Source organism: Colletotrichum destructivum, chromosome 3 (genome assembly GCF_034447905.1).
Source record: "Colletotrichum destructivum chromosome 3, complete sequence".
Classification (NCBI taxonomy): Eukaryota; Fungi; Ascomycota; class Sordariomycetes; order Glomerellales; family Glomerellaceae; genus Colletotrichum; species Colletotrichum destructivum.
Genome location: NC_085898.1, coordinates 5,465,358 through 5,490,090, shown reverse-complemented (window position 1 = coordinate 5,490,090; position 24,733 = coordinate 5,465,358). Strand labels below are relative to the sequence as shown.

The following is a 24,733-nucleotide window of genomic DNA, read 5'->3' as shown; positions in this document are numbered from 1 at the left end:
CTGGATTCCAGCTGTTGGGGTCAGCCACGTAAAAACAGAAGAGGCAAACGACATCAACGGCGGTTGACGGTGAGATTTGAATCTATGCTAACAAAATCGAACAAGCTCGACGTTGTCGTAGAGCTGCACTAAACTCATGTCGTCAAATTTGCCACAACTCCACAATCCCTCATCAACTCCCTATCCGGAGGCTTGTTTCCTCAAAACAGGGCAGGAATAGCACACGCAAGCATGTCAAATTGCAGCTAACACAACTCTGCAGTTCTAGTTATCCCACAGAGTATAGACTCTGTCGATCCAGTTAAAACCTGAAATGCCCGGTGTTTCTTCTGCGCGCCATCAGTGATACATGACAATCTGCCTGCTTTTCCTCAAGGACCACGCAACAAGACAGAACACCACTGCACTAATCAACTAACACGACTATCTCACACAAGATAGAAAACCTGGAGAACTCAGCTAGTGACAAGTCAAACGTTGAGTCTTTTTTCTGGTCTACCAGCTCTAATCAGGTTTCCCTTGCCTCGAAGAAGAATACCGAATTCGCAGTTGAACGCTTCATAGATGGAAACCTGCCACTCCCACTGTCGATCGATGTCCTACTAGTACGCGAGAAACTTTGATTGGGAGCGCATTTTTTATTCGTTATGCTTCAGAAAATCCTCCAAGGACCCATCATGATAAATAATCGTTACTTCGCGACATCCCCCCCTCTCTCCCCCATTACACCCCCCCCTCACAAAACATACTTGAAGTGTGGGCTCTTGTCTCCCATGTCCATCAGCTGCTCTTCCGTGTACCGCGCCCGGATCTCCTCCTCGGACATGCGCGCCTTCTTGGCGTTGCCCCATTTGTAGCTCAGCTCCAGCAGCAGCGCGACGACGACGCCGCTCCCGCCGAACGCCAGCGAAAGCCCGAAGCCCGTGTAGTACTTGGGCTTCTCGGACTCGAGGTACATGTAGCTCCCGATGATGCCGCCGAGGTTGCCGACGCAGATGTTGAAGGCGACGCCGATGGCCCGCCGCGACGCCGGCGCCAGGTTGTTGGCCGCCCACGACGAGCCCGCCGGCTGGATCGGGTAGATGCCCAAGCACGTGATGATGACGCCCACCATGGCCGCCGCGATGTTGCCCGACAGGTCGCCCTTGAGCGAGATGATGACGGCGTACCCGACCGAGATGAGCCCGAGCGGGATCGCCACGAAGGGCATGCGCCAGTAGAAGCGGTCCGAGAGCCGCGCGAAGAAGATGGCCGACGCCGCGCCGCAAAAGTACGGCGGCACCGTCATCAGCTGCGCCGCCGTGTTGTCGAAGCCCATGGCCTTTGTGATGGTCGGCAGCGTGAACTTTGTGCCTTTGTGATTTTTTTTGCTTCATTAGCCGGCCGCCCAAAGGTTCAAAAGATCTAAAGACGATATAGTGGAGGGGGGGGGGGGGGGGGGGATACAAGCAAGAATACGGGGAAGAAAACATGGGGAGCCGCTCACCATAACTACAGGCTGACGCCGCCAGCAAAGCCCAGGCCTGCATATACAGCCTCCAGTTCGTGACAACGGCCTTGAGGTCGTGCCACTTGAACTTGTCCTCCTTCTTCTCGTCCTCGAACCGGCCGCCCTGCTTGATGAAGCTCTGCAGCTCGAGGAAGCGCACCTCATCGGGCTCCAGCCACTTGGTGCTCAGCGCCGGCGTGTCGACCAGTAGGAAGAAGGTGGCAATGCCCAGGATGACGGTGAAGATCCCTTCCTTTGTCACGAAAATAACTGTCAGTTCTCTGGACGGTATCAGGGGGAGCGAGAGTGTCAAAAGAGGTTTCGAACCAGTATGAAGATCCACCTCCATCCCTCGTAGCCGCCGACGCCGTCCATCTTGGCGATGGCGGCGGCCAGCAGGCCTGAGAAGGCACCCGACAGCGCCGAGGTGCAGTAGAACCAGGCGATGCGGGCGGCGAGGTCACGCGGCATATACCAAAAGGTCGTGAGGTAGACGGCGCCCGGATAGAAGCCGGCCTCGAAGACGCCGAGGAGTAGGCGGACGGTCAGCAGGCCGGCAAAGTTGTGGACGAAGCCGTGGCAAGTCATTATGACGCCCCAGATGGTGACCAGGGTGCCGAGGTATACCGAAGGACGCTTAAACTTTTTGAGCAGCACGTTGCTGGGGACCTCTGAAGGGGGGGGGGGGGAAAGCAGCGTTAGTTGCTATGTTTAGTCCTTCGTCTTTCAAACTACGTGAAGAGCGGCTTGACGCTCGCTGGTCACGTTGTAATTACGGACTCACCAAGCAAGATATAGGGAACGAAGAAGAGACTGAGGGCGATGTTCCACTGCACACCGTCAAGGTTCAGGTCGTCGGCGAGGCCCTCGATCTTGGCGTTGCCGATGTTGGCGCGGTCGAGGTGCGAGATGAGGTAGAGCACGGCGAGCATAGGCACGAGACGGACGTCGACCTTGCGGGTCGTCCGCTTGCGCTGCTCGGGCGTGAAATTCGCGTAAAACTGCGCGTCATCCTCGCTGAGGCCCAGCACGCGGATGTTGTCGATAGTGCGCACGACGGGGCCCTTTTCCGCGTCCGAACGGTCGTCAGCCTCCCGGTCGTCCACGAAGTCGATCTCGGGCTTTTCCATGGCAGACATCTTGGCTGCGTTCTGTCTGTATTCCGCGGCGTTGATGACGCTGTGTCTGATGCCGTGTTGGCAATCTTGCCTGGTATCTGAGGATGGCTGTCCTGCCGTGCTGTTGACACCACACCCGACAGTCTAAAGGAGGGAATGAAGTCGATAAATGAGAGTTAAAGAGGGAAGAAAGTGTTTTTTTCCTGGCCTGGAAAGAGAAAGAGAGAAGTAGAGAGGGTAACCTCGCGACGTGCGGCTCATATGTATGCGAAAGACGGCTCACCTACTGTCATCAATGAAGACAACAATGCCATGCAAGACCCAACACCCGCAGCTTATGCAGCTTTGCAGCGGTTCTCCACCATCCCTCTCTCTATCTATCTGTCTATCTGTCTGTTTGTCTGTCAAACTTTCTCAATCGTCATCTTCAAATCCGGCCCGTTCCCTGCATCTCGTTGTGTTGCTGCTGGTGCCATGGGGAGAGAGGGGCGTGGGGTCCCCACGATCGCGGAGACCCGGCCGCGGATGGCTCTGTGGACGCTATTGCGCCCACATCCCATACCTTGTTGAGAATGGTGGTGGATGCCTGTCTATGGCAGACCGTCTGATGGTTTTCCGTCGGTTGACGGATTTCCAACATCGAGTGGAGGGGCCACTTTAAGTCGAATGATGCTCGCGTCCGAATCCATAATCCATCATAATCTAAGCGACCCAAGGAACTGACCAAAAGACGCGGATTTGGGTCCACTTCGGCGACCTTGGCTTATGTCCGCCGCTGATTCCGTGATCCGAGCGAGAGCAAGATAGATACCGACGCCGAATGTGTCCCGGCGGTTTGTCTTCATGAGGTTCCTGAGGTTCCGAGGCAGCCGAGTTGGTCGGTCCAGATCTACGTGTACTTGGATGGGAAACAATGGACAATAAAGTAGTACCACAGAAACAATATACACATCATCGACAAGTTGTGAGCCGCAAAGTCTCGGCGGCAGATCCAATGCTACCGTCTCATCCTTCGGAACCGACTAATGGGATACAAAAAACAATGCTGCGCCCAACCAAGCAGCTCGGTCGACGTCTTGAGATGCTTTTCAACAGGCATATGGAGGCTCGGCGGGTAGGGGCTTCCGACGGTGGCGGCCAAGCCACGGACAAGCAACCATGAGCCTCCGGCAGTTGGAGAACTTTCGGAGACATATGCAGCCAAACAGGGCAAGGAATAGAATAGACCAAGGCCCTGGATGCCGCCAAGCCCCCAAAAGGTAAGTTACAACGCCATTGGATTTCCCCCGTCTTCTCCCGAGTTGCCCTATCTGTGCCTCTGCTCTCACACATCCGTCCGTCGTGCGGAGAATGCGGGGGAGACGGACTTTGTCCCGCAGATATTCAGTCCATGAGCCATGAGAATCATACATAGTACCGGCGAATCAAGCGGATTAACAATTTCGTACATTTCATTTACGTCGTCGGAATTAGATATACATGCGTCACAACATTACGTTCTCTTGCGTTTGCCCATCAGTCGTTGGGACTCCTTGAGTCTCCCTCCTCTTTGCCGTTCGGTTTCTCCATCCATCCATCCTTCGTCCCTTCACACCCGTACGTCCTTCTCCGAGTGCGAGACGCGGATCTGCTGGTGGTAGTTATTCATCGCCTTCTCGTCGACCTCATCCTCGAACACGTCGACCTTGGTGCCCTCAAATTTGCGGGCGCTGATCTCTTGCTCAAATAGCTTGTCCAGCTCGGCATAGGTGCGCCCGCGCGGCTCCGGCACCCGGAAGTACGTGTAGACGAGGCAAAGGAAGCAGATGCCGCCCCAGAAGAAGCCTGTGTAGTTTTGCCAGTTCCACGCCGTGGGGTTCAGCATGTAAGGGCTCAGGACGTTGTTTATGATGCCGACAATGTTGCTGCGGAAGGAGAGGTTCGGTCAGCACGCGTCATCAATGGAAAGGAAAGACCACTAAGGTCGAGGTGGTGACTCACTATAGGTTGCGTCCCAGGACAACCGTCTTGATCTGCAGACGACGCGACGGCAGCTCGCTGACGAGCGAGTAGGCCACCGTGCCGACCGTGAGCTGGTAGAAGAGAGCCCAGACCATCATGATGCTGCCCGTTGCCAGCGCGCCCTTGTCGCGGTTCTCCTCGGGAACGAGGCCCAGGAAGCCGAGAATCATGAGCATGCTGCACAGGCCGGTGAGACCGTAGAGGTACAGCGTGCGGCGGCCGATGCCCCACGACATGAGGAACCAGGCGCCAAAGACACCGACCATGTTGATGGCGTACTGTCCGAGGGCGAAATAGTACGAGTTTCTCGTCGAGAGACCGGCTTGCTTGAGGAAGTACCTGTTTGATGCATCTCGTCAGCTGTCTGTCCGATACTCGGATATTGTTCTCGCGTCCCGGCGCCAGTGGGGAGGGTGAAGAAGGACGAGGGGGGGGGGGGCTTACGTAGAGTAGTTGGAAAAGGAGTTGCCGCTGAGGTTCTGAATGGCCCAGACCATGCACACGACCTCGGTGCGGCGCAGGTCTACGCCTTTGAAGCAGTCAAGATAAGAGGCGCCCTCAGTGATTTTTTCCTCGAGGGCGTTGGTGTGCACCATCATGGCGACCGTCTCGTCGGCGTCAAAGTTGGACTCTCTACCCTTGCTCGTCAGGCGCAGCAGCGACTTCTTGGCCTCGTCGATCTTGCCCTTGCGCACCAGCCACCAGGGTGACTCGGGCGCGAAGTAGATGCCGATGGCCAGCGGCACCGGCCACATCCACTGCAGCGCATAGGGAATGCGGTACGCCCACTCGTCGTTACGGTCGAGCATCGAGATAATGACGGCAATTCCAATCTCCTGACCGAGGCCCCAACAGAAGTTGACGTAGGTGGTCAGGTAGCCACGCAGGGCGACCGGGCAGACCTCGGAGGCGTAGGTGATGCACAGGGTCTGGAAGACGCCCCAGGGGATACCGCACAGGATGCTGGCGGCAAGTAGGGTCTGGACGTTCTGGGCGGTGAAAAAGATCGTGGTGAAGGCAGCGACCAGGCCGAGGCAGACAATGACGGTCCACCTGTAGCCGAAGCGTTCCGAGACCCATCCGTTGATGAAGAGGCCGATGATCTCGCCGACCATGGCACCATTGCTAAGGCCGGCCTGCCAAGGGGCCGAGATCTGGTAGGAGCCGTCGGCGGTGAGGGCGCCGTATTTTTCGTTGAATTGGGGAAATGCGTAGAAGTTGCTGACGAGGCTGATGTCGTAGCCCTCCATGGCGATGCAGGTGGAGATGAGGACACTCCAAGCGATAGCCTTGGGGTACAGCTTGATGCCCTGGGCCAGCGTCATGGCGTGCTCCTTGTCCGAGGCGGATTTGGCGTTCTGAACAAAGGTACTAGCGAGCTTGGCAGCGTGGTGGTCGCCAGCGTCGACCGAGTGGCGGTCGGCGGCGGCGGCGACGACATCATCCTGCGGGGACGTTTTGGACTCCATCGTGCGGGCCGATAGTGATGCGCTGAGCCGTGTCGCGTGCTTCTTGTCTGTCTGGCTATCTGCTGCGGACCGAGAACTGTTGCGCAGACAGAAGAGAGAGATGGATACAAGGTCAATGCGGCCAAAACTGAGCAAACGACGCTGGTGAGAGATCGTCGGATGTTGATGTGGGTGGGGAGATCGGATGGAGGGAATCGCGACTTTAAGAAATATTCGAAGTCGGGGGCGCTAGGTGCGGTTTGTGGGACGGCAGCGACGGCATCCAAGGGGAAGCCCACAAAAGAAAGGGCTCGAATTTTGACGAAGAGCGAGGAAAGACTGGGGCGCCGGGAGGGACGGGGGGAAAGGCGAGAGATTGTTGATTGTTCAGGTTGAGCACCGCGTCTTTTTCGCAATTAATTATTCGAGAGCCAAGCGCAATCTTCCGGGCCCTCAGCTAATGAACGTCGAGTGTCTGCGCCGGGGGGGTGGTTGGGAAGACGGTGAAACGAGGAAACTTGGTCAGGGATGCCGATGCCGAGGCCGTCGCGAAGGGATATGGGAGCGGCATTGTCCATTGAGGGGAGAAAAGGGGATTGGGGCTCTCCCCGGCGATAGACGCCCGTTCGTCGTGGACTTTGGTGTTTGACTCGTCGAAATGAGGTATAGCGACATGACAATTCGGGAGGGGTGCGACTCGCGAGGAGGGGTTTGGTTCGATTCATGACAGGGTGCCTGGACATGTGGCCGCGTCCGCTGGGTTGGGACGGCGATGTGAACTGGTTGCTGCCATTGAGTTTGTTTGGCGGCGTCTAGCGTGCGGGGGAACAGAAGTCTGTGCTTGATGGACGGTCATGTGGACGGATGAGTCTGGCGCTGGGAGCAAGCCACCGGGGAGAAGTCCATGGTGTGGTGGATATTGAAGGTGGTGGTGGTGGTGGTGGTGGTGACGATGGTTGTGACGGTGGATAATGATGTCGGCAGACAGTGGTGGTGTTGGCGATGGTATCGGTAGTTGTTGGTGTTGAATGGAATCGTTGCCTCTGTTTTGTGTTGGTGGACAAATGGTGTTGGTGGGAGAAAAGGATAAAGAAAATACGGTTTAAAGAAAAATGAACAAGAGGAAGGAGAAAGAAGGGAAGTGCAGTCCAAATAAGAAGAAACAGATGGACGAGCGAGGAAAACGACGATCGTCAATGGCGACGACAGTGGCATCCATGCCAGAAGCGTGAAGGCGAGGTGCGTTGCAGCGTCTCGGCTATTGATGTCTTATCGGCCAGGAAGATGGAAGATAGCGAGATACACAGTACCTGTATCCGTAGGTCCTCTGTAAAGGCGAGCGAGGAGGGGAAATAGCGAGGGCAAGTGCTGTGTGCTGTAAACAGTGGAGGCGTGTCGTCGGCTGTCTGCTGACGAAACCTCGAATCCCCCCACACGTCACTGGTCGGCTGTCACTAAATCGCGGCCCCGGACCCCCCCAAGAACCAAGCTTCCCAATTCAATCTTCCGATCTGCTCAAAAATCGAGGGGCTCCCCCAGATCTTCTCCATCTTCCCCGGGTTTCATTCATTTGACATTTGCAGCCTCATCTGAGAACTGGGGGTTCGGAAAGAATTGCAAGTGGCACAGGTGCCATGCCGTCTCCCGAAGCGCCTGATTCGCTGAGCGCCACGACCTGGTGAGTGACACTTTGGGCCGATCCACCGCGAGGGGGCCGGGGGCTTGGAGGCGTCGGGGAAAAAAGCCTCTTTGGGATGGGATGCCATTCGCACCGCCGCCGTAGCAGCGCGACGGCGTAACGGCGTGAGAAAGGCAGTGGTGGTGATGCGCCTCGCCGTTGAGCTGCCCCCGTCCGTCAGTCCGTCCGTCGGTATGCCGTTGGTAGGAGTGTTGCCGAGTGGTGATGCGACGCCGGCACCGGTGCTGATGACGGCGAGAGGAGGGACAGTGTCGTCCGCGATGCCGCCCATGAAGCCGTTCGTCGACGAGAGTTTTCGAGAGTCTTGAGAAATGTCACCTCGCTGACCCTACCTTCCTACAGTGAGCAGTGTCGTGAACAGCACCTTCGATGTGACCGCGTGCTCCCCATCTGTGGCCGCTGTCTGATGACCGGCAGAGAATGCAAAAAGGGCTACAAGTTTCGTGCCCCGAAGCACGCCGTCTTCCGTGAAAGCCACAAGTGGCCCGCGCCGCCGAAGAGGCTCAAGTTCATCGACGAGACAAGGGGCGTCGAGCTCGCCGACGACGTCGACAGCAACGACTCCCTGCATGACTCTGCCGAGGCCGAAGCCGAGGCCGAGGATGCGTCCACGTCGCCCGGCACCACGACCGTCGTCGATTCCACCGCTTCGGATGATCGTCCCTCGCTGCAAGCGGCCAAGGCAGCGAGCTGGCCACTTCTCGATGAAAATCACCGGGAGGGCCACCGTGAGGCTCACCGAGGGAGCCATCACGGGAGCCATCATGGCGGCGGCGATGCCGTTGTCGACGAGCCAGTTGACCCGCTGCCGACGCCAACACAGACGTCCCTGGGCACTTTTGGTGCCGACCATCTCGGCCATCGCGCCGAACAGCGAGAGCACTCGGACTCCGTCGTCACTCTGCCGCCCATGCAGTCCGTACTGCCGCCCTTCGAAGGCATCTATACCGATCGTCCGGTGTGGCCGCTCAACGGGCGACAAGAAGCCACTCTATTCCGTCACTATGTGGACAAGCTCGGGTTCTGGGTACGTTAGTTGTTGTTAGGCGTTGCTTGCGAGACCGAGAGACACTAACCGACGCAGCTGGATCTGTGCGACCCCGCGAGGCACTTCGAGACCGAGGTGCCGCAACGTGCCGGGTCGTGCCCGATCCTCCTCAATGCCATATTCGCGCTCGCAGCGAGGCATCTCAGCCTGACGAGCGCCTACGACTCGTTGGCCTCGAACCGCTACCACGAGCAGTGCCTCAACTACCTGATCCCGCTGCTTGACCACGCCGCGACCGTGTCGGACGAGAACCTGTTCGCGGCAACAATCATCCTCCGTGTCCTGGAGGAGATCGACGTCAACACCCTCGGCCAGGACACCCATGGACACCTCCTCGGCATCCACGCCTTCGTCAACGCCGGAGACCGCTTCCTGATGCCCGGCACCCTGACGGCCGCCTGTTTCTGGGCGGGCCTACGCCAGGAGATATATAGCGCCGTCATCAACCAGCAGGTTGTCCGGATGAACCTCGGTCACGCCATTGTCGACCGATCCACGACCCCGGGCGATGACTTTGTCTGGTCGAACCGTGCCATTGTTCACTGCGCCGACGTCCTCAACTTCTGCTTCGGGTCCGAGGCGGGGTCGGTCTTACAATGGGGCCAGCTTGAAATGGCGAACAGGGAGTGGAAGAACGCGCTGCCGCCGTCGTACACGCCCATCTTCTTCCGCGAGAGGTCCGAAGAGGAGGCTTTCCCCGAAGTATGGTACCAGAAGGCCTGCCACAGTGAGTGACACGGGCCCGTCCGACACATGCTCAGCTTAGGTTCGAATGCTGACTGCCACCTGCCAGTCATTGCTGTACAGCATCACATTCTCGCCGAAATGTACCTCGCGCTGTTCAACCCGAGCATACCGCGGGTTGGCGGCGGTCGCAAGGCTGCCGAGAAGCGGCTGACAGAGCAGATCCAGGAGCTGCTACGGAGCCTCTGCGGCATCGGCATGTGCAATCAGTGGTCGCCGCCGGCTATGTTCACGGCGTGTATGGGAATCGCCATTGGTAAGCTTTTACCCTCCCTTGTCTGCGCCTCTCGTCAGATATTTCCCCTTTTTGCATGTGGCCCCCTATGCTAACTCGGCCCCAATTACCCCAGCTGGCGACAGATTTGACAATAGACACGACCAAGAAGCTTTGCTCAAGATGCTCAGCATCACTGAAAAGGCCCACGCGCGGCCCACGACGGCAGTACGGGATCAGCTGATAAGCGCATGGGGGTGGATGGACAAGGACGTCATGAGCGAGACCTGAGGCTGGCGGGCCAGTCGTCACGAAACGGGTTTGACAAAGGGCCTCTCATGATTGGCTTCACGATTGTATGGCATTTGGCGACAACTGATGAGGGGTCGACATCCTACTTGGGGTGATTCTGACTTTGGACCGTAATAGACTTGGCGGGTTGGGCTGGGCTGGGCTGGGTAGGACTGGATATGTCCCCCTGATTTGGATTTTCCTTGGGTGTAGCATTCTATGGATACCCGACGTGATGATGGTGTAGTGTAGATTCCGTGCCGGCGGCGGCGACATATGCATTGGCCTCGCTGAGACGACAGCACGCGATGCAGGCCCAAGACAATCGGACATATTTCGCGATTCCATCTGGTCTGGTTTTTCCCCGTGCTTCGCTGAGGCCTGGGTCATGCCATAGCCTGAGCTTGAGCCTCTCACAGAGAGCAGAGGACGTCAGGGCGTTTGAAATCCCGCGGGGATAGGAGTCTGGGGCGCGGGGTGAGAGACGGGCTCGCGCCGAATTGCCGTCGGGGACCGTTCTAGGAAGGAGCCGCCGAAAGCTGAGGCCAAGCTGTGACCAAGATGGATTTCAGACTTTCTCTTCACGGACGTCGTGGTCCGTGGAGGGGAGCCCAGAAGCGCGTCAATGGCTGACGAGTGACGACGGTGTGCGTCGTGTTGGAAGCTCGGGAGAAACCCAGGGGGCAGCGAGCGGGAGGAGCGCAGAGCAGGTCTGGGCAAGGGACCCTTCGACAGGTGAACTGAATCCAATCAGTAGGAGGCCATTACTCAAAAGAGGAGGGGAATCCGCGGGGGATGGTCAACTTCTGCATGGATGATGAGACCCGGAAAGGGCGTGAGGCGGGGGAGTCTCGCCGATGTCCATGAAAAGAACCGAAAGAGGGAATAATCGAAAATAGTTTGCAAATCCCATGATGACACGGCGGGGACTGCAAATAAGCTTCGCCGCAGGGGAGCCTGGCAAGTTTGTGAGAAGGGGCACGGGGCATCGTCACATTGCATCTGTCGCCCATCCCGAGATGGATGGAGAAGGAGTTTGTGTGGTTGATGTGGAGGAGAAGCGTTGGGAGTGTTGAATGTTGGAGAGGTGCAGGGATGGCATCGCGAATATTTGCCAGAAACAAATGTCTTGGAAATTCTAGCGGCGGACGCGAGTTTTCTGCTTGTCCCGATGAGGAGTAGCGTGGCAAACTTGGAGTCATGAAAGGTCACGTGGACGCTCATATTGTACAATTTTCCCGATCAATTGGAAAGGTGGGGTCACAACCTCGAACATGAATTCGGCGATTTTCTCCTTGTTCAACACATCGAAATCCAAAACCTGGAATCCCCTCGCCCTCTCGTCGCATCTCTCCACAGATCAGAGTCTCGCCCCGTCTTTCCGGCTCCATCTGTATCACACCTGTTCTCCTCCGCGGGGCTCTGTCCGTCGCGGCAAACGTCAATTCGGGCTGCTTGACCAAGTTGGCTTTTTTCTGTCCGTCCTTCTCTCTGCCCACACCAATCCTGTCTAAGGAGGTCCTGCCCGTGATGGCAAGGTACTTCGCCCGCCTACTGCGTCAAGCAGCAAGACCAGGTACCTCGCCATGGCCCGAGTTTCCCCCCCCCATCCGAGTACTCCATTGTCTTGTCATTCCTCGATGGCAATAAATCTTTTCCTTCCTCTGGTCTTGCTTCAACAACATATTTAAGGGTTTCCTCCAGAAGAAGAATCCAGTCTGTTCCGCTTGCTGTCAACCCAGTCTTGAGCATCTAGAGCCATATCAGCAAAGGATTCCTTTCATCCCATCATATCACGTTTGTTTTAGTCTTGGTCTTGGTTTATCTGGATTTAGCAAGTCTCAACTTTGACTATCTACCATCACAATGGCTGCTGCTGTCGCCACCCCCTACATTCGGACCGACGGTCACGACCTTGAGCAGACGACCGACTTCGTCGAGGAGGTCAACATCCTCAAGGACCAGGTCAACAAGCAGCAAGAGGACATCTACGAGGAGTCCAAGTTCGACCAGGAGAAGGACAAGACGGCCTTCCGCCAGTACGAGGACGCTTGCGACCGCGTCAAGACCTTCTACAAGGAGCAGCACGAGAAGCAGACGGTCGAGTACAACCTCGCCGCCCGTGAAAAGTTCGCCATCGACCTTACCGGCAAGAAGCCATGCCGCGATGAGATGACCATCTGGGAGGCCATGGAGAAGCTCAACACACTCATCGACAACTCGGACCCCGACACCGAACTGTCCCAGATCCAGCACCTGCTGCAGACCGCCGAGGCCATGCGCCGCGACGGCAAGCCCCGCTGGATGCAGCTCACCGGCCTGATCCACGACCTCGGCAAGCTCCTCTACTTCTACGGCGCCGAGGGCCAGTGGGACGTCGTCGGCGACACCTTCCCCGTCGGCTGCGCCTTTGACAACCGCATCGTTCTGCCCACCACCTTTGAGGGCAACCCCGACAACAAGCACCCTGTCTACAGCACCAAGCACGGCATCTACGAGCCCGGCTGCGGCATCGAGAACCTCATGATCTCTTGGGGCCACGACGAGTACATGTATCTTGTCTGCAAGGAGCAGTCCAAGCTGCCCCGCGAAGCTCTCGCTATGATCCGCTACCACTCTTTCTACCCCTGGCACCGCGAGGGCGCCTACCGCGAGTTCATGAAGGAGGGTGATGAGGACCTCCTCAAGGCTGTCCTCGCCTTCAACCCCTACGACCTGTATAGCAAGTCGGATGACGCCCCTACTGTTGAGGAGCTCAAGGTATGTTTGCTCGTCTCATTGGACGGATTTCAAGAACCATTTCACTGACAATTTCACAGCCCTACTACATGGAGCTCATTGACGAGTACTTCCCCACCAAGGTCATTAAGTGGTAGAGATACTGTGTTCTGAATTGTCGCATTTACGACCGGTACGATCTGAGACGGGACATTTGGCATAGAAAGCCCTGCGACAGCTTTGGTCGTGCAGAGGCAAGGCGTTTTTTAATGGGCGGTTCTGATGGATACATCGATGTGATTAAGCGGTTCTTGATGGGGAATGATTCTTGGGAGAAATCGGCCAAGAGGCGTCGACGAGTTGACAGGAAGTCCTCGAATAACAAAAAAGTCCTTGAGTGGCATTGATGATAAACTGAGCGTTTCAAGGAAGTCTATCGAGTGCAAACATTAAACATGAGGTGTGATTGTGATTAGTCCCTCTCTCTACTCATGAAGTAGACAATGGTTTTTGTTGAAATTCGGAGAGACGTTTTCTCGCTCTATGTTTCGTCAACAAGCTGTCAAGCCGTATGACCACCTATTTCGGCCGGTAGATGTCCGGGTTGGCCAGTTCCGACTAGAACCGGATCGCGACCCATATCGACCGGATCCGGCCCCATCATCGGCCCGGCCACGGCGTCCATCTCCAGAAAGTTGGACCACGAGCTATTCCCACGTAGATGACTAGAGAAGGGAGGCACTTATGTATATGTCTTTGTCTCGCTTTTGATCTCATAGTTCCGTGTTTCTTCATCGTTCCGGATCTTGTTTCCTCCTTTGCCACTTATTGTTTCAAGACAGACGAGGCCAAATCGGACGGGCGAAAATCCTGCACAGTAAGACCCACTCACAGCAATCCACCTTCTCAAAAAATTAAAAACGCCGTCGATGAACGGTCCACAGAGCCCAAACCCTAATAGTTTTCTTGCGCTTTCTCGCTTTGCATCAACATTATCCATTAATCAAGCACAATAGCTCAGGGGTAGAGCGCTGGGCTCATAACCCAGAGGTCCTCGGATCGAAACCGAGTTGTGCTATCGTCGTCTTTTTTTTTTCCACCATAGATTTTGTCTTTGGACAGTTGGTTGTTGCTCGACTATTGTTATTTGCCTACCAGCACGCACCGGACATACTCAATTTGGCATGCCCATATGCGTTCCTGTGCTTAACCCTAGGTGCAGTTTCAGGCTGGCTTCAGGCTGGGTTCGCACAAAGTGAGAGTCGACTGACTATACGTACAGTGAGGGGTCAGAAGTCTAAATCCACCACTTTTTCAAAAACACAGCTTAAAAGATAAGCACACATTAAACCTGCGTTTATAGCTATGCATATTAGCAAACATAAAAATAAGAAAAAAACTCAAGAGTAGATAAATTATTTAACTGTATTAAATAGAGCCTAAGTATGATGTTTTTACTATACTTTAATACCTAGGCTGAAGAGTAATAGTTAGCTAAAGTAGGGGTAGTTTGGTGTAAAACAGCTCCTGGATTCAGACTCATGACACCGCACTGTAGGTATAGGGTGGTGTTGGCATTTGAATCTGGCCTCTGCAGTCTGAGGTCCCCTCTGGCCACTAATCCCTCTTCGGACTATAGATTCTGTGATCCGACCTCTCCCCCTCTGTAGCACCGCAGCCCCCCGGCGCCCCACCGGAGCCTCCCGAGTTCCGACGCCCTGAGTCTCCTGCGTCAGTTCCTCTTATTCGTCCTAGTCAAACACTGCCCCCGCCCCCCCGCCCCCCCGGTCGGTGACTCCCTTGCTTCGGCGCCCCTAACATGTCGGTCCAGATGGTGGTGAGGATTAAGGATGAAGATAAAGGCTACTAAACCACGGTCCAGTATCCTCTACCGTACACAACATTGAACAATAATGAAACCACCGCGACTGTCACATACCTAGTGACACAAAAGCCCATTCTAGTGACGACGGGCCTCGAACGAACTAAGCTGTGCTCTTTAAGATATTGTCAACGCCCTTACGATAGGCTAATATAGACTGGACATTGACGTTTTTGAGTTTCAGGTTTTCGTTGTTGAAAAAGGGCTAATTGCTCAGTCAGTATCCTTGCCATTTGCATCAGTAATGCAAATTGTGTCGGAGTGACTATGTCCGCCGTCTTTGGAGAAACAGACTGCCGCCATGGTGGCCGCACGTGTTCTGGACTACTATCGTTTCCTTCCATATCTCCGAGACTCTAGTCATGACTTTCGTGTCTACCCACGTGGTCCCTGTTCAGTCAATTGACGGGATAGATAGCACAAGTCACGTTATCAAGCTTATCCACCCCAGGCCCCTCCCGAAAGTCGGCTTTGTTTCCCTTTCCATAGAGTTTACGGATGGCGCCGGTCGTGTTTGGACCTACCGGGCCCTCATCTGATCCGTCCAGACCGGTTGGCTCCGCTAAACAAGCTCACGGTCGTCTGTCACTGGGCAGAGATAGGCCGCAGCGGTTGCGGCACGAGTCAGAACTTCAGAGACGGCGACTCAACCCCCGGAACAATGTCCCGTTTTATGCTTACTTACCACGGAGAATGGCCGGGCTCCTGACTTGTAGCTAAGCTTATACCATTTCAGGCCGGTCTGGTACCCGGGCCGAGACTCAGATAGCCGCGGTTGTGACAAAGTGAAGGTGCTCGGGTCGTGTTCGAACCACTTGACCTGATCCACTTTGGGGTCCAGCTTCCCGTTGACAGAACGGCAGCTCAGCGAATCATTGTAGAGGACCAGCTGTCAGGAGGGCCCTCTTGCCCAAAGAAGACAAATGCGGGCGAGTACCGACTTGTCAACCCCTCAATGTGAACTCGTGATGCAGGGTGTCGGGACATGAAAGGGGTCACTTGACAAAAGTCCCTCTGAGGCACCTTTGTGAGAGCTCCGCTACGCAATTAATCTGTCGGCAGCCGGTACCGCAGCGGTGACGAGGGGGTTGGGAAGGGATAGCAACTTACAGGAGCATCACGACAGGGTCTTGGGATAAGATACAGGCCGGACAATGGCATATATAACCCGATACTCTAGAGCTTACTTGGCGATCTTTCTTTCCGCCTCACTCGCCTCATCACATCTCTTCGTTCAACTGTCTCAAGCCAACTTTTCAAAATGCGTTTCTCTACCATTGGTTTCCTCCTCGCCTCTGCGCTCGCCGTCAAGGGTGCTGCCTTCCCCGCCGAGGTCCAGGCTGACATCTCTGCCCCCATTAACCCGGAGGCTACCGCTGCCGACGTCGAGACCGTCACTTTCACCGGAAACAAGGTCGATGGCGTCGTCGTCACCCGTTCCGTGGAGGCCGAAACCGATGCTGCACTCGCTGAGCGCCAGATCGGCATCACCGCCATCATCACCGCCATCGGCGGCGGCGTCATGAGCGTCGCCACCGGTGTTGCCGTCAATATCGTCACTGATATCATCCGGGCCTTCATCGACTGGACCCTCGTCCGCGAGACCTTCACCAAGCAGACCACCGCCGAGATGTGGAAGCGCAACCCCAACCCCAAGAAGTTCCACGCCGCCATCTGCTATAACAAGGGCTACCGCGTCAAGGACCCCAAGGGCATCGACGGCAAGGCCAGCATTACTCTGCGCTCCAATGTTTTCCACGTCAGGTAAGTCATCTAATGTGACAATGATTTTAAGTTGTGTTTTTGACCTTCACTGGCCCCTCCACAACGAACTCTGTGAGGAGCTTCACTCCGGGCCGGTCAAGGTTGACCCAACCGTCCTTGTTTGTTTGCGATGATAAGCTAACATACCCTGCAGGTACGACTGCATGTACATGAACGGCCCCAACCAGTTCTGGACCGATGCCGAGGGCGGTTTCATCAACGTGAGTGATATACCTGGCATCCCGCAATAGATGACTTGGCAGCTTACTAACGATCTACGATTACAGCTGTCGTACACTTACGACCGTAACCACTGCTCTTTTGACCAGAAGTCTGGTGATCTCACCTGCTGGTGATTGTCTGTCTTATCTTAGTTAAATTTAATAAAAGTTGTTAGCTTAAAAGCTGTTTGTTTACGCTGGAGGGCCCCTATCTTTTCAATATTGTCTATTACATATGTGTTGATCTCACAAGTTTACTCAAATGAGCGTAACAATATGCAAAATGTGTCTCTATTCGTGGTGGTTATGGTGTGTAGAGGAAAGCCTCCAACGCAATAGGAAGCCTGCTAACGGCAGCCATGATATGGGCCAGACCAACGGAGATCAATCTGCGTGATGTAAGTGCTTCGCCATCGGCCGTCCACTCTGTCCCATCTGAATACGACTGGGCATCCAACATATGCTATGTTTTCTTTTCTGTCCCGTGAAGTATTGAAGAAGTACGCGCACAGTAACAGACTTCGGGGCAAAATTTAAAACGGTTTAGAATATAACAAGCACTATTATATCTAGGAAGCAGAGGAATCAAGTACTGCATGTTCTTGAACACGTTGACTGCGTCCCATTGTCAGTTCATCGTGACCCATGATGACTTGCCCCTTGCCCGTCCTCCTCGAACGAGGTACGTTCCTCAGACAGAAGCATCTAGATACCTACCTACCTGCCTATCCTCTTCGTGGAAGGCACCATGATCCGTGACCCCGTGACTGTCTCTTTCCATTTCAAAGGATGCACTTTCCCGTGCAGTCCGACAAGCCTGCCCTCTTGTGAGGAAAGGGAGACAGGTGCATGGCTATGGCGACATATGGTGACAACAGCCTGAGGTAGCCAACGGCAAGCTATTTAAACCCCTTGTCCCATCCCAGACTCATGTCCGGTTTTTTTTGCTCATCAACACCATCATGTTCAGCACAACCCTCATGTACAGCACCATGCAGCGTTCTCCTCTTCATCTCCCTCCTCTCCGTCTCCCTCCTCATACCTCTCTCTCGAGACTCAGAAAGTTGACCTGCGAGGGTCGATGATCATCACTGTCTCAATGGCCCCAATGCCTCATTCCCTATGAGTTTACCCTTTCAATGGTTCTCTCGTACCCAATGGGGCCAGATCAATACAGTTGCTTTGCATCACGGGACCGACTAACTCCCAATTGTGATGCACCGGTATCTGAGGATGGGCCGTGAAGCCCCCACACGATGATTACCGAACAAACAATGCCCCCAAGCGTTCTGGTATACCAGAATTGTAACATTTTCTCCCATCCCATTGTCCAGATGATGCCTCGAGAAAAGTGAAACCCACCAGTTCCCAATCTAGACCCCCGTGAGAAGTGTTCTCCCCCGCGCTCTTCCAGGCTCAGCCACTTCTGACAGCCATGCATTGATCGTGGGGGACCATGGTCTACTGTGTGAAAAGAGCTCATCATTGCCCGAGTGAATAGCTTGGTACTGCTTGCTTGCAGACGCCCGAATGGCGTGACCCATAGCATCCCATGAACGCGAATTGTCAGGCAATCCCAGTCATGAGCCAAGCCCGGCTATGGCCTGACTGGTACACCAGATAAAACAGAAGTGTTGGGACAGCCGGGCTCTTGGACAGGTAACGGAAAGAAAGACTAAGACAGCGAAACATATATGAAAGACCGCCCTGTACACGAGCAGGAAATTAGTGTGAAGACGGGGATGGTCATCATCGACTGCTGAGCTTCGATGGAAGGCACCTTGGCCCCATCGCAAGATAAGGTCCCATGAAACGGCGCAGTCAATGCGAAGAATGATGCCGAAAGGCCGCGTGCCCAGGGTGTGGGGTGAGAGTGATAGAAAGAAGAGGAGGAAACGGCAAGAAAAAGAAGGAGCGGGGGAATGGGGCGTAGGTAGGTATCGGCAAAGCAAATTTCAAAGAGAAGGGAATTGTGCGAAGCGATCATGCGTGCCTACCTGCTGGCGATGAGCACCTGCCTCACCTCACGCCTACCAGGCGTGTGTCCCTTACCCGATTGCACCAGAATCTTCTCCGGATGACGAATGCCTGGTCTTCTCAGGCCGCGAATCTCCCAATGACGAAGATGAGGGCTGAGAGAAACATTGTCCGAGGAAGGAAGGCATCGATCGCTTCGTCGACGATAGTTCCCTACGTGATTGAATCCGCCGGATGATGGCAAACATCCAGGAGTTTCGAAAAATCTCCGAGAAAAAAAAAAAGAAGAAGAACAAAGTACCGCCTTGATCTATGGCCGTTCGGAGGGATCTCAAACATGCGAGATTGTAGGCAAACTTCTGGTGACGCATCCAAGGTCGTAATAAATAGCAACAAGCGCGGCGAGGTCTCGGATATGGTCCAGCTGCGGAAGGTGCTCGATCGGAGGTGCTGCTGTGCCTTTTCTGAGGCTGTGGTACCAACTAATGTAGAAACATCGGAAGCTCGAAAGGTACCTAGGTAGGTTGGCGGAGGAAAGAAGGGAAGTCAGGATTGGAAGCTCTGAAGTTAGGTATGGAAAGTAAGGTAAGGAAGCTAGTATGGAAGGAAGGTAAGGTAAGTAGTTGGTTACCTTGCTGGGTGAGAAGGAACCGTTCCTGGCCAAGCAACGGTTCGGAAGGCCGGTCTCCACTTTCGCCCATGTGCAGTGCAGCGGGTACGTACACAACCAGCCAGACCGAACCCGCCGTGACATTGCGGAACAGTGGTCGCCACTGCCAGCCATCAGTCACCACTGCCAGTCATCATGAACCGCTCTCACAGCTCATAGCCGGCACGCCCACCCAGCATCACAACATCATCAAGAAGAACAACAACAACCACGAAAGGAGCCCCTGAGAATGTAAGTAATGCTTCGAGGAAGATGAGGGCCGAAGTTCTCCATCGGCCTCGTCTCTGCCTGGCCAGCGTCATGATTGCTACAACAGCTGCCGCCAACCCCGTTGCCGCTCAGGAGTTCGTCGCCGACGACCACCCCTCGACCGTGACCGAAGTCATCACCTCAAGCGCCCATTCAATAACCACAACCGTGAGTACATCTCGCCTATGCTCCCACCGTGGCCGTTTCCATCCTCTAACAGTAAGCCTTTTAGACGCCAAATTCGCCGCCCCCACGGCTTCGACAACGGCTTCGGCGCCGAGTGCTCCGGCATAGCCTACGGCGGCGATTTTGTGAACTGCACTTGGACTGGGGGCGCTACGGGCGCTACCATGCAGTCGAGATAGGCCGATCCCAACATCTCCATCAGCTACGTCTATCCATACCCGAACGCCCGATCGTACGTTTTAACCCTCGAGCCGATATGAGCGCTGTCAGACATCCTTGCTTTGGACTTACGTGCTGATGTGTGGAAACAAAGGAACTTCATTTTCAACTTCGCCGCTTCTTTGGACATCAACGTTGCCGAGCAGACCGTTTACCCCGATTGAATACAACTAGGATTGGGTTCTCAAACAACTCCAGGAACGACATCGTCTCAAGCCAATTAAGTACACGGTCCGCCAGCTGGCAGTTATTACTAGCGGTTCAGTCAACACGCTTATCTGTCGTGATGGTGGCGCGATAGCGGACACAGTATTGTCGGCCAAGCGATTGTGGCCAATGAAGGCACCGCGACATTTGGACGTACTTGCACAATGTTTTCTAAAGCCTATCACTTGCTGTCCACGCACCACGCATCTCAGTCGTGGATGGACACAAGCTCAAGAAGAAAAATATGAAAAGTCAATCAATCCGAGGTAATCAGTCTGGAGAGGCGGTTGAATTTGAACAATGGAGCGTTGTGTCACGAGCCACGTTCGAGGTCGCGCCCCTGTCAGTTCGTCTGATGAATCCAAGCTTCGCCGCTTTGAGCAGGCCGGTGGGAGTTTTCAAACAGGCACGATCCCGTCGGAATCGTTGGACAGCCGTTCGCCGACCTCTCGGAGGCGCAAGCGTGAGTTTGGCTGGACAAGATTCCCATGTTCCTCAGCCTGTCAGTTTGGTCGAGCAGCCCGCCCCCCTCCCCTCTCTTGCCATCGCCAACTTTGCTCGGTTAATCGCCGTTAGCCGCGCGCATCATGGCGAGATAAAATCCCCTACGCCAATACTACTATCTCCTGTTCGCCACCAAATAACACCGATGAACCGGTGGCGGGATAGTTCGGGTTGGTGGCAAGCGCTCTTCTAACGGGTACCAGGAACGTGGGCCACCTCGAACATGACACTCGCACGTCTCTTGGCCGGCCACTCGGGTAGGTGGCAAGAAAGAGATCGCTTAAGACGGAGGGGAACAAAGTCGTTTGGGTCGTTTTGGTTCGATCCTCGGGCAGAAGATGAAATCCTCCAGCGTGTCCTCGTCTCCCCTCAACCCGTCCTCCTCAGACAGCCGCACGGTCGTCTTACAGCTTCGACTGCTGCCGCATCCGCCGACCGAGTGTGCCCCGTTGTCTTTTGTGTCGTAGGCGAGGAGACAGGAGGGGACATAGCGGCGACAAGATGCATGTTGCCGCTCATCGAGGCCGAGCGTTCGCCGCCCAGGTAAGGTGACGATCTTGACACACATGTATAGCCACAGTGGCTCAGACCTCTGCTGCCAAACGCAAGATACGCTTTGCTTGCGCAGGGCCAAGACACGGCCGAAGACGTCTACTGCCCCGACTAACTGAGGCTATTTCTTGGGGAAAGAAAAGAAAAAAAAGAAAGAGGTTTGACAATCACACTTTGCCACGCTGAAGAAGGGTTGCCGTGTATCTTTGGCGCGGCCTGGCGAACAACCACTGAGAAAGACTTGTTGTCCAGTTTAACCACGTGAAAGCAACCATGCGTGTTGTATAGGACATGAAACATTACGAAGCGCGCAGAAGCGCCAGCCGAATCGAATCAGGGACACGAAATACCATTTGATGAATCATCATGCAACGTATGTGTTCTTTCTTTCACATCTGACGCTCCTGCGTGATGCCGATATACCCATCGATGCCCCCGGGGAGTTGTGCGACCCCGAAAGCCGCCCCGAAAACTGCATGGTGGCGGGCGTCCACTCACATTGCTGCTTCATATCCCAAGATTGTCTCACGCCTTGCAGCTTTTGGTCCGAACCTGGCCTGGCCTGGTTGCCCACAACATCGGGTCACTGTTGCGGCCCGGGATGCGTAAGCGGAAAACAGACAAGTCAAACGAAACGCAGAGTTCCTTTCCTCGGGCTTGTCTGGGACTCTAAGTAACCGCCATCAAGGCGGCGAACAAACAGAAGAACGCTTGGTACCGGGACCGACTGTTGTGATGGCCTCCCGACCCCTCGCACTCAGACTGTTTTGGGGCTTCATCTCATGTCTTTCCCTCTTTAGCCCAAAGTGTCCGAAACCAGAAACCGCCCTCTTGGTATAAAGATCTCTTGCTGGTACGTGATGGGTGGAAGGGGCTCCTTTGACCCCCCCGAGCGGCGGAAAATCCAACAGTTCTTCGCAACGGTTCACCGAAAAGGCTAGAACCACGGTTCATCCCCGAACGACAGCACCGTGCTCTCGAGGTTAATCGCGACATCCTAGCGCAGGCTTTCCCTACCTTATCTAAAGGTTGGATTGACCGTTGAGGTTTCGGAAATCTTGGAAGCTCTTGTGGCTCGTTTCCTTCTCTCTCTCCTCTTCTCCCTCCTCTTCCTTCGTTACACCATCGATTGCACGAGGTTGTGATACGCCGGTACAAGTGTATGTCTCAGAGGTGAGCGGCAATAAATGTCATCCACTTTTAGTTCACAGTCTGACAGCCGACTTCCAGGAACCCATAGTTGCAGCCTCACAACTGTTGACTCCCGGCGTACGTCCCGGACAACGATTCCCAAGATGAAGTCAACGCTTTCCAAGAGCGTGCTCTTTTTCCTCTACGGCCTCGCCGTGGCAGCACCTTCCACCTCTGGCCCAGCCAAGAGGCAAGACCAGCAGCAGCCATCGGACCCCAACCCGTCCGACCAGGGTCCCAAGTCGTGCAACACGCCTGACAACAGACAATGCTGGGTCGACGGATTCGACATCAAGACGGCCTATGAGGAGAACATCCCGGAAACCGGTGTGACCAGAGAGGTGGGTTTGCTGCTGTGAGCATGTCTGATCACTGCTGACTTGCGAGATAGTATGACTTGGTGCTTACCGAGCACACGACATTCAAGGCCGGAGATGGCATGGATAAGAACAGCGCCATGCTGATCAACGGTGAGGCGCAGTTTTGAATACTTGATCAACTCTTCGGTGCTAATACAGATCAGGCGGCTTCCCGGGCCCGAATATCAAGGCAAACTGGGGCGACAAGATCAAAGTCAGAGTCGTGAACAATCTCAGAACAAATGGGTAAGAAAATATCGCTCATTGAGAGACTGCCTTCAATTTCCCAACTGAAGCTGACGAATGATGAAGAACGTCCATTCACTGGCACGGCGTGAGAATGCTAAACAACAACATCAATGACGGTGTCAACGGCATCACAGAGTGCCCCATCCCGCCGGGCTCAAGTAAGACGTACGAGTGGCGTGCTGAGCAATACGGCTCATCATGGTAAGCTTATCATCTCCAGCTCCCGACCCAAAGGATGCAATTGACAATCCGCAAGGTACCACTCTCACTTCTCGGACCAGTACGCCAACGGTGTTGTCGGCACCATTCAGATCGATGGTCCGACATCCAAGAACTACGACGAGGATCTAGGCGTCTTTTCCCTCTCTGACTGGTACTACAAGTCGGCCGATGAGATCCGCTCGACCTTCACGGCCCCGGCCGCCGTCCCGGCCAGCGATAATATCCTCTTCAACGGCACCAACGTCAACAAGAACGGGGGCGGGACGCACTCGCGCGTGACTCTCAAGAAAGGCAAGGTGCACAAGATCAGGCTTATCAACATGTCGGTCGACAACACCTTCTCCGTCTCGCTCGTCAACCACAAGATGACGGTGACGGGCACTGATTTCGTGCCCGTCAAGCCGTTCGAGACCGACTCGCTGTACCTCTCGGTCGGCCAGCGCTACGACGTGCTCATCGACGCCAACCAGGATGCCGGCAAGGCTTACTGGTTCAACGTCTCGTTTCCCTCTAACCGTCTCTGCGGCACCTCCAACATGAACAAGCCGGCCGCCATCTTCCAGTACGAGGGGTCGTCGGCCAGCCTCATGCCCAAGGAGGCCGGCAATGCCGTCACGGACGCGCAGTGCCAAGACAAGACGGACTACGAGCCCATCTTCGGCATCGACGTCGACTCGACGGCGTTCTCGAAGACGCAGGACAACTCGCTCGACGTGACGGTCGACACGAGCCGGACGGCAAACCAGCAGCGCGTTTACTGGAAGGTCAACGGCCAGAATATGGACATTGACTGGGACGAGCCGACGCTGTCATACCTGGCCAAGAACAGCACCGACTACCCGAAGCAGTACAACGTCTTTGAGGTGCCCAAAGACAACGATGTAAGCCCCCCCCCCCGTCAGACTGTATGACGGTTCCGTACTGATTGAGTTTGGCAGTGGGCATTCTGGGTCGTCGAGAATCTCTTCCCTGCTCCCGTAAGTATTTTCCCCGAACCCATCTCCCTCGTTCGCTACATGATGATTCTGACCGATACTTCCAGCATCCCATGCATCTCCACGGCCACGACTTTTACGTCCTCGGCCACTCGGAGCCCGCCTCCAGCGGACGTGGCGACGGCGTCCGCTTCAACCCGCAGACCGACACCAGCAAGCTCAACTTCAAGAACCCGACGAGGCGCGACGTCACGACGCTGCCGGGGCGCGGCTGGCTCGTCGTCGCCTTCAAGACGGACAACCCGGGCGCCTGGCTCTTCCACTGCCACATCGCGTGGCATATCAGCCAGGGCCTTAGCGTCCAGTTCCTCGAGCGCGCCAAGGACATCCCCAACACGTTCAAGATCCAGGACATTGACGACATGTGTCAGCAGTGGGACTCGTACTCCAAGAACGCCCTCTTTGAGCAGACCGACTCCGGTCTTTGATGGACTGCGGCCCCGTCGACATGTCACTCGGACATCACATGTATACGCTACACGACGCGTTTTTTATGCTTTGTTTTTGATGTTTTTC

General features: G+C 55.1%; 9 protein-coding genes across 9 annotated transcripts; 7 read left to right on the top strand and 2 right to left on the bottom strand.

Annotated features, from left to right (window-relative positions):
• Positions 1–722: 722 nt before the first annotated feature.
• CDEST_05788 (Putative major facilitator superfamily, MFS transporter superfamily) lies at positions 723–2,863 on the bottom strand. Its single transcript, XM_062921947.1, has 4 exons — positions 2,274–2,863; positions 1,817–2,160; positions 1,487–1,742; positions 723–1,353 (listed from the first exon to the last, which is right to left on the bottom strand). Exons 1-4 carry the CDS (start codon positions 2,626–2,628, stop codon positions 737–739), a joined length of 1,572 nt encoding a protein of 523 aa, XP_062777998.1. The 5' UTR covers positions 2,629–2,863; the 3' UTR covers positions 723–736.
• A 1,170-nt stretch (positions 2,864–4,033) lies between these two features.
• On the bottom strand, positions 4,034–7,370 carry CDEST_05787 (Putative major facilitator, sugar transporter, major facilitator superfamily). Its single transcript, XM_062921946.1, has 4 exons — positions 7,367–7,370; positions 5,053–7,099; positions 4,588–4,947; positions 4,034–4,511 (listed from the first exon to the last, which is right to left on the bottom strand). The coding sequence occupies exons 2-4, from the start codon at positions 6,075–6,077 to the stop codon at positions 4,196–4,198; spliced, it is 1,701 nt and encodes a 566-aa protein (XP_062777997.1). The 5' UTR covers positions 6,078–7,099; positions 7,367–7,370; the 3' UTR covers positions 4,034–4,195.
• Positions 7,371–7,558: 188 nt separating this feature from the next.
• On the top strand, positions 7,559–10,383 carry CDEST_05786 (Putative zn(2)Cys(6) fungal-type DNA-binding domain, fungal transcription factor). Its single transcript, XM_062921945.1, has 5 exons — positions 7,559–7,734; positions 8,098–8,782; positions 8,840–9,530; positions 9,597–9,803; positions 9,898–10,383. Exons 1-5 carry the CDS (start codon positions 7,691–7,693, stop codon positions 10,050–10,052), a joined length of 1,782 nt encoding a protein of 593 aa, XP_062777996.1. The 5' UTR covers positions 7,559–7,690; the 3' UTR covers positions 10,053–10,383.
• A 996-nt stretch (positions 10,384–11,379) lies between these two features.
• Positions 11,380–13,208, top strand: CDEST_05785 (Putative inositol oxygenase). The gene is made up of 2 exons (XM_062921944.1): positions 11,380–12,812; positions 12,872–13,208. Exons 1-2 carry the CDS (start codon positions 11,919–11,921, stop codon positions 12,926–12,928), a joined length of 951 nt encoding a protein of 316 aa, XP_062777995.1. The 5' UTR covers positions 11,380–11,918; the 3' UTR covers positions 12,929–13,208.
• A 2,602-nt stretch (positions 13,209–15,810) lies between these two features.
• On the top strand, positions 15,811–18,233 carry CDEST_05784 (uncharacterized protein). The gene is made up of 3 exons (XM_062921943.1): positions 15,811–16,416; positions 16,571–16,637; positions 16,704–18,233. Exons 1-3 carry the CDS (start codon positions 15,914–15,916, stop codon positions 16,770–16,772), a joined length of 639 nt encoding a protein of 212 aa, XP_062777994.1. The 5' UTR covers positions 15,811–15,913; the 3' UTR covers positions 16,773–18,233.
• Positions 18,234–19,424: 1,191 nt separating this feature from the next.
• CDEST_05783 (uncharacterized protein) lies at positions 19,425–20,365 on the top strand. Its single transcript, XM_062921942.1, has 3 exons — positions 19,425–19,701; positions 19,766–19,951; positions 20,033–20,365. The coding sequence occupies exons 1-3, from the start codon at positions 19,537–19,539 to the stop codon at positions 20,237–20,239; spliced, it is 558 nt and encodes a 185-aa protein (XP_062777993.1). The 5' UTR covers positions 19,425–19,536; the 3' UTR covers positions 20,240–20,365.
• A 1-nt stretch (position 20,366) lies between these two features.
• Positions 20,367–20,851, top strand: CDEST_05782 (uncharacterized protein). The gene has a single exon (XM_062921941.1). It carries the CDS (start codon positions 20,390–20,392, stop codon positions 20,840–20,842), a length of 453 nt encoding a protein of 150 aa, XP_062777992.1. The 5' UTR covers positions 20,367–20,389; the 3' UTR covers positions 20,843–20,851.
• A 1-nt stretch (position 20,852) lies between these two features.
• On the top strand, positions 20,853–21,196 carry CDEST_05781 (uncharacterized protein; the record flags this gene model as incomplete). Its single annotated transcript, XM_062921940.1, has 1 exon — positions 20,853–21,196. The coding sequence occupies exon 1, from the start codon at positions 20,873–20,875 to the stop codon at positions 21,194–21,196; it is 324 nt and encodes a 107-aa protein (XP_062777991.1). The 5' UTR covers positions 20,853–20,872.
• Positions 21,197–21,716: 520 nt separating this feature from the next.
• CDEST_05780 (Putative multicopper oxidase, second cupredoxin domain, multicopper oxidase, copper-binding protein) lies at positions 21,717–24,645 on the top strand (the record flags this gene model as incomplete). Its single annotated transcript, XM_062921939.1, has 8 exons — positions 21,717–22,374; positions 22,432–22,733; positions 22,784–22,862; positions 22,916–22,997; positions 23,064–23,201; positions 23,257–24,103; positions 24,161–24,199; positions 24,265–24,645. The coding sequence occupies exons 2-8, from the start codon at positions 22,497–22,499 to the stop codon at positions 24,643–24,645; spliced, it is 1,803 nt and encodes a 600-aa protein (XP_062777990.1). The 5' UTR covers positions 21,717–22,374; positions 22,432–22,496.
• Between the last annotated feature and the right edge of the window lie 88 nt (positions 24,646–24,733).